The following is a 12,911-nucleotide window of genomic DNA, read 5'->3' on the forward strand; positions in this document are numbered from 1 at the left end:
ACTTTTCAGGACTCAGTAAGTTCATCTTTAACTAGCAGTCTTGCCTGGGGACAGGAGAGCCTAGGCACAGAATAAGCAGCCAGTAGACAGCCAAGATAGAATCTAGGAGGCAGGTATTCTCTAAGGCATTCTGACAGGAAAGGTGGGACCACTGGACAGTTATCTACTTCACTCACCCAGGGCTCTGGATTAATTTTTATGAATGTGTAAAAGAATAGACTAGCTCTTGTTCTTTTTACTTCATCCTCCTCAGAATTGAGACAGTGTGTGTCTGAAAAAGTTTCTAGATAGGAAAGAGAGCACTTTGTAGCCATCATTTTATTTAATCTCATTATCTCCATTTTACAGATTGGATACTGAGATGCAGAGAACTGCAGAGAAACTGACACAACAGTGTTAGTTAGTAGAAACATGGAACCAGGATTCTAATTTCAGTCTATCTTATTCTAGTGCCTGTGCTTTGTCCCTACTCTATTAAGGAAAATCAGTGTCCTAGAACCTTTTAATTGTAGAGGTGGTCACTTTTAAAAAAATGTTTGAGAGAGAGAGGATGAGAGAGAGAGAGAGGGAGAGAGAGAGAGAGAGAGAGAGAGATGTGCGAGAGAGAAGCATCAATTTGCTGTCTCCTGCACGCCCCCTACTGGGGATCAAGCCCAAAACCCAGGCATGTGCCCTGACCTGGGATCGAATTTTCAACCTCTTGGTGCATGGAATGACACTCAACTAACTGAGCCACACTGGCCAGGGCCACTTTTATGTTTTTATAAACAGAAAATCAAACCAGAGTTAAGTCAAGGAATCCATGCCAACTTCTCCTCAAATCGGACCCTCACATTTATTCTGTATGTTGATTAAGTTGTTTTTCTTTTTCAAAAATAAAATTTAATTTTGAGAAATAGCCCCTTCTCTTGTATTTTCATTTCAATAAATGTGTGTTGCCCCTCCCCAACATTAACTGTACTATATGGTTAACTCTGATGGAATACATAGTACACAGTACATGGCACATTTTTTAATACTTGACTTTGGCAGAGAATTTTATAAAAATATAACTAAATTCAGGTCAAGGAAGAAAGGAAAGGAGGAAGGGAGGAAGACATAATTATAAGGCAATTCTGAACAGGTCAGCAGACATTCAGAGGGTTGCTAATCTTGCTAGTAAAAGTAATGTACATGCTATTCACGCTATCTGAAAACGCACATCTCTAACCTGAAAGCCCAGCCTTTAAGATCAAACCTCATTTGGAAATTTTTCCTCCCTGGCAGACTGAATGGGGTGGTCCTCTCTGTCCTCCACATCTGTATGGCTCACACTTCTGGACTAGTATTTAGAGCAGAAAACCAATAGAGACAGCATCTTTCAGGGTCTCCCTCTTTGGATTTCAATTCCTTGTGAATGGAAACTGTGTTGTTCATCTCTTTATTCACTGCACCTAGCACAGCACATGGCACATTTTTTAATACTTGACCTTGGCAGAGAATTTTATAAAAATATAACTAAATAAAGCCAAAAAATGAGAGATTTTAAAAACCAGTGATGAAATGTACACAGCTGTAATCGTTCTGTGGACAGTTTACAGAAGTATTCACTAAAAATGTCTATACCTTTGATTTAGTAATTGCCTGCAACATTCCATGCAGCATTATAAATTATAGTTCACAGTTGGAAATAATTAAAATGAGGTAAAAGTGAAATTGTATCACTGGTGTAGGATTCAAACATTATATTTATGAAGAATTTCTAGTAATACAAGGAAAATTTTAGATATGATCTTTAAAAAAATGGAGTTAGGAGATGAAAGTGTTAACCAGCCTTATTGGAGTAATAATTTTCAATACATACATGTATCAAATCATCACACTGTACACCTTTAACTTACTTATGTTATCCTATATAATAAAAGGCTAATATGGAAATTGTCCCTCAGGAGTTTGACTGGGAGACCGGGAGTTCGATTGCTCACTATGATGTGTGCTGACCACCAGGTGGCAGCGTGGAACACTGCAGGTGACCAGCGGCAGTGGGGCGCTGAGGGAGCGAGGGAAGGAGGAGGCGGGAGGCCATGAGGTGGGGAACCACGTGGTAGCATCCCACCGGTGGCGAGGGAAGGAGGAAGGAGGTGGGGAGGCTGGGAGGCGGGGAACCTGACCAGCCCTGATCTCCGGCCAGGCCTAGGGACCCTACTCATGCACAAATTTCGTGCACCGGGTCTCTGGTATATCTATAATACTCAACTAAGCTGTTAAAACACACACACATGTGCAAAAATGGGGCAAATGCAATACCTAATGATAACTATCAGTTTAGTGTATGTTTGCCTTCTGCTGTGTATATACGTTTTAAATATCCTATATAATAAAAGACTACGCAAATCGACTGAAAGGCGGAACACTAGTGGAATGACCAGTCGCTATGACATGCACTGACCACCAGGAGGCAGACGTTCAATGCAGGAGCTGCCCCCAGCCTGCAGGCCCCAGGCCAGCCAAGGCGGGTGCCAGCGGGGGGCCCCTCCAATTGCTCCACTAGTTGTCCCACAGGGGGAGGTGACCAGCGGTGGCGGAGGCGGGGCTGGGGCCAGCAAGCGGGCGGCGCCAGGCTGGCCAAGGCAGGTGCCAGCGGGCCCCCCCCCCGCCGCCCCGATCGCCACAAGTCACCCAACAGATTGGCCCTGATCGCCAGCCAGGCCTAGGGACCCTACCCATGCACGAATTTCATGCATCGAGCCTCTTGTTCTATAATGATTAATAAAGCAATAACTTCACTTATTTGAAGAGGGGAAAGACCACATCTTTTTAGACCTGTGGGACTAGTAATGAAATTCTTCCCCTACCCTGTATTCTATAATGTGGCCCAGAAAAATTTTATTAAAAACACATGTTTAAAAAGAAATGTCATCAGGAAACCTGTAATCTTTGGACTCCTTCATCCAGAAACTCTGTGATTCTACTTGGTCTAATCACACTCATCTGTACTAAAGGTTTCATAAAACAAACACACTGTTAATGGGCTACTTTTAGAGTAATCTTCATGAATCAACAGCAAGTAGCACTTGGGCAGGTGGGATATCTAGACTTTTTAAAGTTTATTGAAATATAATTTACTAGAGGCCCGGTGCACGAATTCATGCACAGGTGGGGCCCCTCTGGGTGGCCTGCAGGGATTGGGCCAAAACCCGCAGTTCAACACTGCCTGCAGCTCTTCTCTGCCACTCCTGCTCATCCCGGCCCCACTGTGCCTGCCATGGGCTTGCACCTAATTAGTTCCAATCAGGAGAGGCTCACACTGATGCAGCAGCAGTCGACAGCCATGAGCCCTGCGTCTGGTGCCCTCCCGAGGGGAGTGGCCTGTGGGATCAGGCTGAAAACGGCTCTCCAACATCCCCCGAGGGGTCCTGGATTGCGAGAGGGTGCAGGCCAGGCCAAGGGAACCCACCAGTGCACGATCAGGCCGGGGAGGGACATGGGAGGGCTCCAGGGAGTGTCCTGCCCATCTCGCTCAGTCCCGATTGGCCAGATCCCAGCAGCAAGCTAACCTACCAGTCGGAGCATCTGCCCCCTGGTGATCAGTGTATGTCATGTCGACTGGTCGACTGTCTGCCCTCTGATGGTCAGTGTACATCATAGCAAGCAGTTGAGTGGCCTTAGCATATCATTAGCATATTACGCTTTGATTGGTTGAACAGTCAACCAGACATTTAGCATATTAGGCTTTTATTATATAGAATAATACCATAAAATTACCTGTTTTAAGTTTATGTTCAATGACTTTAGTAAATTTACAGTTAGGCAGCTATTATCACAAACTTGTCTAAAAACTATATCTATATAGTTTTATATATATGTGTGTGTGTGTGTAAAATTACATACATATACAGCTATTGAATTATGACTATTTTTCCTTCTTAATCTCTTTAAAGTATATGCCTATTTAAGCAAAAATTTTAACTGTCTTGCAGTGTTCATAACATGTAGATTCCGTAATATTCGATACTATAACAAAGAACATGGAAAGAGGATAAATTGGCCTGTAGAGTTTCAAGGTGTCTACATTTAATTTTAAGTGATACAATTTAATTTTATGGAGCCTCAAAATTTAAGGATTTCTATCATAATTCTTATTAGAAGTCACTAAAAATAAGACAAAATCATAAAGCTAAAAGGCCAATAGATATATTAAAATGGAATTCAGTGTTTCAAAAACCCAAAAGAAGGTAGGAAAAGACAACAAGAGGAACAAAAACAGAGGAACAAACAGAAAACAAATCATAAAATGGTAGAGCTAAATTTAACCATATTAATAATAACATTTAAATGTTAATGGACTGTACATTTCTATTAAAAGGCAGAGATTATCAGAATGGATAAAAGAGTAAGACCTAGCTACACGCTGCCTAAGAGAGACAGACTTTCACAATACAGACAGACTGAAAGCAACTGGATGGAAAGAGACATACCATGAAATCAGTAAGCATTAGGCTGGATTGGCCCTGCCAACATAAGATAAAACAGATATCAAGACAAAGAGTATTATCAGAGAAAAAGAGTAACTTTCCATGATGATGAAAGGGTCAGTTCTTCAGGAAGATGTAACAGGCATTCACATGTATTTGCTTATGATAAGACTCAAAATATCTGAAGAAAAATGGACAGAATTAAAGCAGGGGTGGATAATTTAATAATCATACCTGGAAAATTAATACCTCTTTCTTAGCGGTTGATAGAATGCACACAAGTCAGTAAAAATCATAAGTTACCTGGACACGTAATTAATATTTAATAGAACACTATACCCCAAAGTATAGAAAAATCTAGTTTGGACAAGAAAGAGGCTCATTGAAATAATTTTTTTTTCACTGATAAAGTTAGGATCAGAGGATGAAATACCTAGAAAAATAACACTCACACATTGTTTTTGCAGAGTGAACAAGAAGAAACAGAAATGCCATTGTTTGGCTGAGAGTGATCTGGATCATCAAATGCCAGAACTACCCTTTTACAGAGAAAACCAAGGTCCAGATTAATTCATTAGCTTGTCCAAGGGCACAGCGCTAATAAACAACTGAGCTTGAACCAGAATCCCAGTTTCCTAAGGCCCAGCTCAGTGCCCTTTTCACGACGGTGTTCTGTATATTAGAGTTGCTGTGTTTCTCTTTGGAGAAAAAATGCCAGACCAAGGCAGAAATGAGTCTTTGAGGGAAACCGCTTGATACCTTGGGAGCTGGTCAGCTTTTGCCTAAGACCCGCTGCTATTTTGGGATCTCAGTTTGCTCAGAACTAAATACTGCCAACCATACAAGTAAAACAGCAAAGCTATTATTTAAGCCTCCTAGGTCTGCTTGCAAGGGCAAATGATCAGTTTGCCTTTGTTGGGCAGTTTGAACACAGGATTGTGTTAGCCCTTGTCTTAGCCCCTAGACATCTGCTGATTTGTCTCTTGTTAACAATAAACACACACTTTGCTTTCAGGTTGGGAAAGGAAGTCTAAATCAGTTTCTTCCGATGCCAATTTCTAATGCTGTTTCTTTCTGTTTCTTTCAGGGTGACGAGGAAGGACTCAGGTAAGATCACATTATTGCTGCTTGTCTGTTCTCAGAATTGAAGTAGAGTGACATTGTGGCCTTCTAATGCCCCGTGAGATATGGACAGTCAAGGAACAGCACAGAAAGGGGATCTCCATCCTAAGCCAGGGCTTTGAAGATCTTATTTTGTAAGATTCCCATCTCCCTCTCATCCAGGCCTTTTCCTGCCTGTAACCTTCAGATAAAGGTAGACTTTAAAGTATGTAATGGTACTAACTTTGCTTTATTCTTTCGTACATTCAGAGTATCTGTTCAGAAGAGGGGCACTGTATTTGAATGGTAATTAGGCTCCCAGGTGGACCGACTAGATAAGTTTTTGCATTGTTCCTTCTTGATTGGAATTGGGTAACTTTTTTTTAATGGTCTCTGGACCCATTATTATTTATTTCTGACCTATGATATCTTTGTGGCCAATGCAAGGCGCCTACGCAATGAGTCCTAGATCATAGGAACACAAAATTTTGTTTAGGGAAAAAAGTGTTCCTTTGTGCTTCTGTATCACCACGTGAAATTTAAAAGTGAATTTCATTTTGGCCTCAGCCTCGCAGTGAACTGGAGTTGGTGTATTTACCATCCCTGTCATTCTGCTCAGGTGGTGAGCACAGGCTCTCGGAAATGCAGTAGCTGTGCCATCAACACAATTGAGGGCCAAGAGTAAAATACAATGTCCAGATGGTCCCCTCTGCTCCGCAGGATCAAGGACTGCTACGGCCACGAGGCATTAGAAAGGTCATCCAGGCCACTGCTGTACAGAACTTTAGTTGTAGCAGAAGCACCCTTTTTTTCAAGCGGGCTTTAAGTGGAACTCCAATGCATAACAACAATTCTTGTGTGGTTAAAGTTGTGGCCCACATCTGCTGGTGAGCCTCCTCTCCTCCTTACGATAGACCACAAGGGACCTCTGTAGAAACCTAGGTTCCCTCAGAACTCAGTTTGAAAATCACTAATGTAGTTTGGGTTTCTCACTGAAAGAAGCTAAATGAATTGTCCAAGGTTACTTTACTGGGGAGCCAGGATTCAGCCCTTCTTTGTTTGGCTTTATTTGCAAACCAACAAGTACAGTCCTTTATTTCCCTTTTCTCCTGCCCCACATCCTGAGCCTCTTTCTTCGTGCCGAGTACTATTCCCACATCTGCATCTCCTGGTTCTTCCCTCCCTTGGGAACTGTGGTTCTCAGTCTAGATCTAGCTCCTTGTCTACTATGGCAAAGCCACAGGTGCCCTGCTTTAAGCCTACAGAGCCTCAAGGAATCCCTTCCAACTTCATCTTCCGGCCATTCTCAGGGACTCCCTTCCTTCCTTCCTTCCTTCCTTCCTTCCTTCCTTCCTTCTCTCTCTTCCTCCCTCCCTTTCTTTTTTTATGACCCTACTCTATGTGAGGCACTGTGCTATATCCTGGATAACTGGATATATAATGGTAACTACAACAGACATGGTCCCTAATCTTGTGCATCCTAAGTCTAGTGGGAGAGATGAGCATATAACCAGGCACCTATATGGGTGTGAGGGAAGTGCTATGATAAGGGAAGTTTTGGCTACTTTAAGAAGGGCTCCTGCCCTAGCTAGTTTGGCTCAGTGGATAGAGCGTAGGCTCTCGGACTGAAGGATCCAGGGTTCAATTCCCGTCAAGGCACATACCTTGTTTGCAGGCTCAATTCCTGGACCTGGTTGGAGCACATGCGGGAGGCAACCAATCGATGTGTCTCTTTCACATCGATGTTTCCCTCTCCGTCTCTCCCCCTCCCTTCAAAAAAAAAGGGCGGGGGGGGGGGGGGGGATCCTAAGTGAGTCTTGGAGGAAAAGGGGAGGCTTACCAGAAAAGGTTATATATAAACAGAGGTCTGAAAAATGAGGCAGACACAGGTGGAGCAGGGGTAGGGGTTGTTCTGGGGAACAACTTATGTAAAAGCTCTAGACAAGAGAACAGAGGAGGCAAGAAAGCAGAGTCTAGGCCATTTAGGGCCTATAGGCCTCCTTAAGGTATTTTAGCCCTACCCTGCAGGCTGTGGGAAGATATGAGGAATTTTAAACACCAGAGCTTGGGAGACTAGTTAGACTATGCTCATGAGGATGAAAGCCTAAATCAGTGATGGCGAACCTTTTGAGCTCGGCGTGTCAGCATTTTGAAAAACCCCAACTTAACTCTGGTGCCGTGTCACATATAGAAATTTTTTGGTATTTGCAACCATAGTAAAACAAAGACTTATATTTTTGATATTTATTTTATATATTTGAATGCCATTTAACAAAGAAAAATCAACCAAAAAAATGAGTTCACGTGTCACCTCTGACACGCGTGTCATAGGTTCGCCATCACTGGCCTAAATCATCATCTTGTCTAATTATTGGCTAAATTGTCAGAAATTTGCATAGATACTCGGTTTAGACACACTATTTCAGTTACTTCATTGGCTGGCACTCCACCTCTTCTCCCGAGACTAGCTCTCTAGCTCCTTAAAATCCAGGCCAAGCAGAGCCCTAGACCTTCGTTTTCCTCCAGAACGACAGCTCAAACAGGACCAGTAGAAAGAAGACACTTTAGAAGTGCAGTGTGCAGACTCCACAGGGTAGCGGTGGCACTTCTGTCTTGCGAGAACCTGATTAGAACGAACACTCTTGTCTGGATGGTCACATGCCAGTCTCGTTGATTGGAAGGATACAGGGCCCTTATGAAGAGATTAACTCCCTTCAAAGGTACTATTCAGTGGGAGAGACAGGCTTTAGAATTTAATAGCTGAATCTTCGTGTCATTTTGAGAAGATAGTCATGAAGCATGGCGTTTCTTTACTAGCAACCACTATGTCAAGCTGTTTCCCCCAGCCAAGCGGCCGCGGTGTCAGCGGGGATTCTGTTAAACTGGGACTTGACAGAACCACTTTTTGGTACAATGAACCCTTGAAAAGTATGTTCCAATTTGGCAGGAAGAGGAGTCAGATTTTCTTTTTAACCTTTAAATTCATACTTGTTGGTTCCATTCAGTTTGTTTGTGTTGAACTAACATTTGGCTCAATTTATTCCAATTAGCACTTCAGGGCATACTGCCTTTGATGGGCAAGTTCTCTTATTTTATGATAGACACTCTCCATCTCAATAAGCCAAACAGAGTTTTGCTCCTGACGTTTCTTTACTGCTGACAGTATTAAAAGAGGGTGTGAAGTGTAAGGGTGACAGAACGGAAGCTTGGGTCTGCCTGCACAGTGGATGGAGGAGCCTGAGTCCCAGGTCTGCTTGAATTAGTGAGCCTGTGTGTCTTTGCCAGCATTCCTTCCCCACAGTCACATTCCCACAGTCTGCACAGAAGTTCAGGGAGCATTGGATTCCAAGCACTATTCCCGGTGGCAGGAACAAAGCAAGAGTCTTGCCCTGTTGAAATGTACTGGTCTGTAATAGGTCTATGTTTTCTCTTTCCTTCTTACCAGCTGGAGTCTCCCTGCCTTCTTTCCTCTTTTTCAGTTTTGATTTCGCAAGCTGTTTGACATGAAGTGGCCAAATATCTGTACTTCTGGTCATATCTTTTTCTTGCCCTGAATTTTATTGTGTAGTTGTGCTGCTAATTAACAACAGTAATGATCAGAGCTACCATTTACTGAAGGGTTACTTTCTACAGTGTTTTATATGTATTCTCATTTCATCCTCACGTAAAGCTTTTAAACAGTTATTATCCTACTTGTAAAATGAGGCAATTAATGCTCAGAAACATTAGCTTGCCCTGCCTGGGTCACACAGCTCGGAAGTTGCAGAGCTAGGACTTTAATGCAGTCTGGCGTCAGGGCTTGTGCCCTCACCCGCCATTCGGACTAGCTCCAAGAGGCCAGCACACTTCTCTGTGACCCCGAATGAAAGCCGAGAGGATTCACCCACAGTCCTCAGAGGGTCCGTTTGGTCTTGCTTCTCTAACTTGGGAGATCTTACTTGCCTTGACATTGAATCGCTGTGACCTCTGTTTTCTGTAAGCACTTCTCTTTTTAGCCTCTGGCATTATAAAGGGACATTTCTTCATTTGATCTTCGCACCGTGTCCTCTGAGGGTCAGCAGCAAAAGAGGTGCGTGTAGACTGCCTGAGGAGCGGCCAACCAAGCCTGCCTTTGCCTGTTGCCCTTCCATGTGGTAGTCTAATCTCCAAATCCTGGATACAGTGATATACAGTGATATCGATGGCTAGGGTTCTTGGAGAGTGTGGGGGAGCAAGAGTCCTGATATGCAGAACAGGGATATTAACCACTGTGGAGTCATCTTCTAAAAGGGTGTCTTTGAAACCCAGAGTGATTCTTTTTTTTTCCCAAGCAAAAAAGTAATTTACACTTTGGGTGGCAATTTTCTGTCTTCTCTGTGCTATAATTGGAGATCTTGTGTTTGCTCCCTCACAGATTGGCTCCTTCTCTACTCCTGCAGGGAGCCTGCTGAGAAGTAATATATATTCCAAGAGAGGGGGTGGCAATAGGGTCTGCTGCCTAGAAGGCAGTTGTGTAGTAGGAGGAAGTCAGAGGGAAGGACCCTTCAACTCTGGTGCTCAGAGGAGAAAGGAGCAAGATCAATATTAAAGTGTGATTTGCTGTTGAGATTTTCTGTGATTTTTTTTTAAAGTAAGAGGCAAATGGCTTTTTAATAGTGACAACCATACTTGGGACTTCTGTAGAATTTTTCATCTTCAGAGCTGGCTCTCAATTCAGGCAAAAAGCTCCTGCTGAGATCAGTGTGAATCTGACCGTGCCGATTCTGTGATCAAACAGGCAGCTAGTTCCAGAGGAGGAGGGGCTCAGACCCACGGGCCGACCTGCCTTTACGCTTGGTCTGCCTGTGACTGACGGTGACCTTGGGCAGGGCATCCAGCCTCTTTGCTTCTTTGTAGTCTGTTTTTATTTCCCTGCAAATATTAGTCTTTCCCCCAGTTTTTTGGGAGGAATATAGTCTTTTCTCAAATGTGACATAGAAAAAATCTACTTATAGATTCTATTACTTGGTAGATTTTTTTAAATCTTCATTTTTAAAAAATTTGGGGGGGCTGTATAGTAGGTACTCTTTCCCCCCTCTAAAATAATAACCATATGTTCTTAGATATGGCATTTCTCTTCCAGATGACTTCGTTTGTGAAGATAAAAGAGGACTGAGTCCATGGTACACTTAAGTTTCCTTTGTCCTCTGATTGCAGATTCATGGTTTGGTTTTGCATTATCTTCATTTCAGAAGGCCTAGCTGGAAGCCAAAGAAAATGGCTCTGATACTTGTGACATGGAATGGAAGTGTCAGGGCTGCTTAATATACAGAAGTAGAGTTCCAACATTTTAGTGGCCTTCAGCATAGTCTCTTAACAGTCACATCTCCCCTGCTATGGAGTCTGAGCTGGCTTTGTTTTCCACTGCTGATGTGGGTTGTCTATCTTTTTACTCACCCCAATGAAGAATGAAACCATGCTATGCATTGTGCTGCCTACTTATAGTAATAGCTAGCCTCCTTGCTAAAGTAATTGATTTTCAGATATTTGCCTGTGCGAATCTCAACTTTATTTTATTTTGTGTGGAGGTATATAACCAGGGAATCAATTCACAGTTGGAAAATTTGGCCAAAGGGGGCCTCTAGCTTATTCCATTTGCCTCACACAGGAAATGCTGGCTAGGAGCAGCCTGCATTATAACGTTCATCTGCCTGCCTGGATGTCACTGTGCAGGCTGTGGTGTTACGCTAGCCCACTTTTGTTTGCCATCCAGTGCAGTAGTTGTGATGTTTGGCAGGCTAACCTTCTTTATATCTTTGGCCTCAGAGCTTATCAGGATAACATTCACTTTTTGGAGAGCTGTTCTCTAATTTCTTATGCAGAAAAGATTGCAGAGGAATTCTTTCTTTCATTTGCTCAACATTCTTTACTGTCTACTGTGGTGTCAGGCCCCATGCTGGGCCTCAGAGATGTGAAGATGATAAAAGACTTTGTTCCTGCATTTAAAGATCTCAAAGTCTAGTTTGAAAGAGAGAACTAATTAAACAGCTTTAATTGCACATTTAAGTGCAATATAATTATTATTATTACAGGGTATAATTATAAATTATTATAAAGAAGCATTTATTAAATGCCAGCTATGTGCCGGAAGTATTTTAAACATTTACATATATCAGCTCATTTACTTTTTTACAACAGTCTTAACAAGTGGTTAATACATTATCTTCATTTCTCATCTGAGATGAGAAAACAGTCACAGAGAAGCTATACAAATACGAGATCATACATCAAAAAATGGTAGAGCCGGCCTTCAGACTCATGAATGTGGGCTCTTACCCACTGCACTATAATGATTCTCTATAGTAAATATGTTGGATATAGAGTAGGATAACTAACTCAGAATAGAGGACCAGAAAAGAGAGCATTTGTGCTGCACTTTGAAGGATGGGTAGGGGTAGGCCTTTCTAGGTGGAAAGGTGGGAAGGCCAGTCAAGCAGCGAGACCAGCACGTGCGAGGCTCAGAGGAGTGAGAGTAACATGCTGTGTGGGGAAGGTGAGGAAGTGCACGAGTGGACGTGGCAGGAGATGAGGTGGGACGGTGGGTGAGTCCACCCTCCAAAGGGCTTTGTACGTCATACTGAAATGAATAGGAAGCTGGTACTGCTTCCTATTAGGCTTCACCTCTTGACTTCAGTGTTGTCCTAACTTCAGAAGAAATGGACAGACTTCCGAATCGGATGGGTTTGTTCCCGTAGGCATATCTCATGAATTGTTATGGGTATGTCGTTTGCTTTCCTTTATGCCCAAGTTTCCCCATCAAAATAGCGCATCCCATTATACTTAAAGGACAAAGATGCTATGAAGCCTTGAAAGTATTCTCCTTTTGGTTTCCTCTTTTAGATGGAAAAACTAGTAACTGAGATAAAGTAGTTGTAAAGGGGAGCTGTTTGTCTGATTTGTATCTTATCCATACCCCTATTTTGACAGCTCCTGCCTTCCTCTAACTTAAAGTCAAGTTTGGAAGGTCGTTACCTAGTTCCTCCTAGATAAATGGAGAGAAGGAATGCTAAAACACCAACGTTTTCCAAATAGATTCAAGGCTATAGACGTTTTAAAAGAATCAAAGAATCAAATTGATGTCACACTTGTCCCTGAGTTAGACCCAGGGCTGAAGAGTCTGGCTGGAGCCTGTTCTCTTTGTCTGTGTCTGTCTCTTGAGCTGTTTTGACCTGGCACTAAGCATAATAGATTTTAGGAAGTCACAAAACCCCAGTCTATGTTTTCAGAATAAGTAAATTTGATGTCATTGGTTATGCCCCTCTGACCTGCGTCAGCCACAGCGAAATTGTTGTTAGGGGTGACTTTTTTATTTTAGGATAAACCTGCTGGTGTCCAGCA

The 12,911-nt window shown here is 42.7% G+C and overlaps 1 protein-coding gene across 2 annotated transcripts in view; it reads left to right on the forward strand.

Annotated features, from left to right (window-relative positions):
- The window catches only part of TRIM44 (tripartite motif containing 44), an 83,968-nt gene that overhangs the window by 37,279 nt on the left and 33,778 nt on the right, over window positions 1–12,911 (forward strand). Inside the window, exon 4 of one of the 2 annotated variants that reach the window (XM_070427798.1) lies at window positions 349–864. In XM_070427798.1, coding sequence (XP_070283899.1) covers window positions 349–360 — 12 coding nt within the window. In that variant the 3' untranslated portion in view covers window positions 361–864. Of the gene's footprint in view, window positions 1–348; window positions 865–5,541; window positions 5,562–12,911 lie in introns of those variants that run through there. The other variant, XM_070427797.1, reaches the window with a different exon arrangement.

This window comes from Myotis yumanensis, unplaced genomic scaffold (assembly GCF_028538775.1).
Source record: "Myotis yumanensis isolate MYYU_CA2020_CCGP unplaced genomic scaffold, mMyoYum1.0.hap1 SCAF_10, whole genome shotgun sequence".
NCBI lineage: Eukaryota > Metazoa > Chordata > Mammalia > Chiroptera > Vespertilionidae > Myotis > Myotis yumanensis.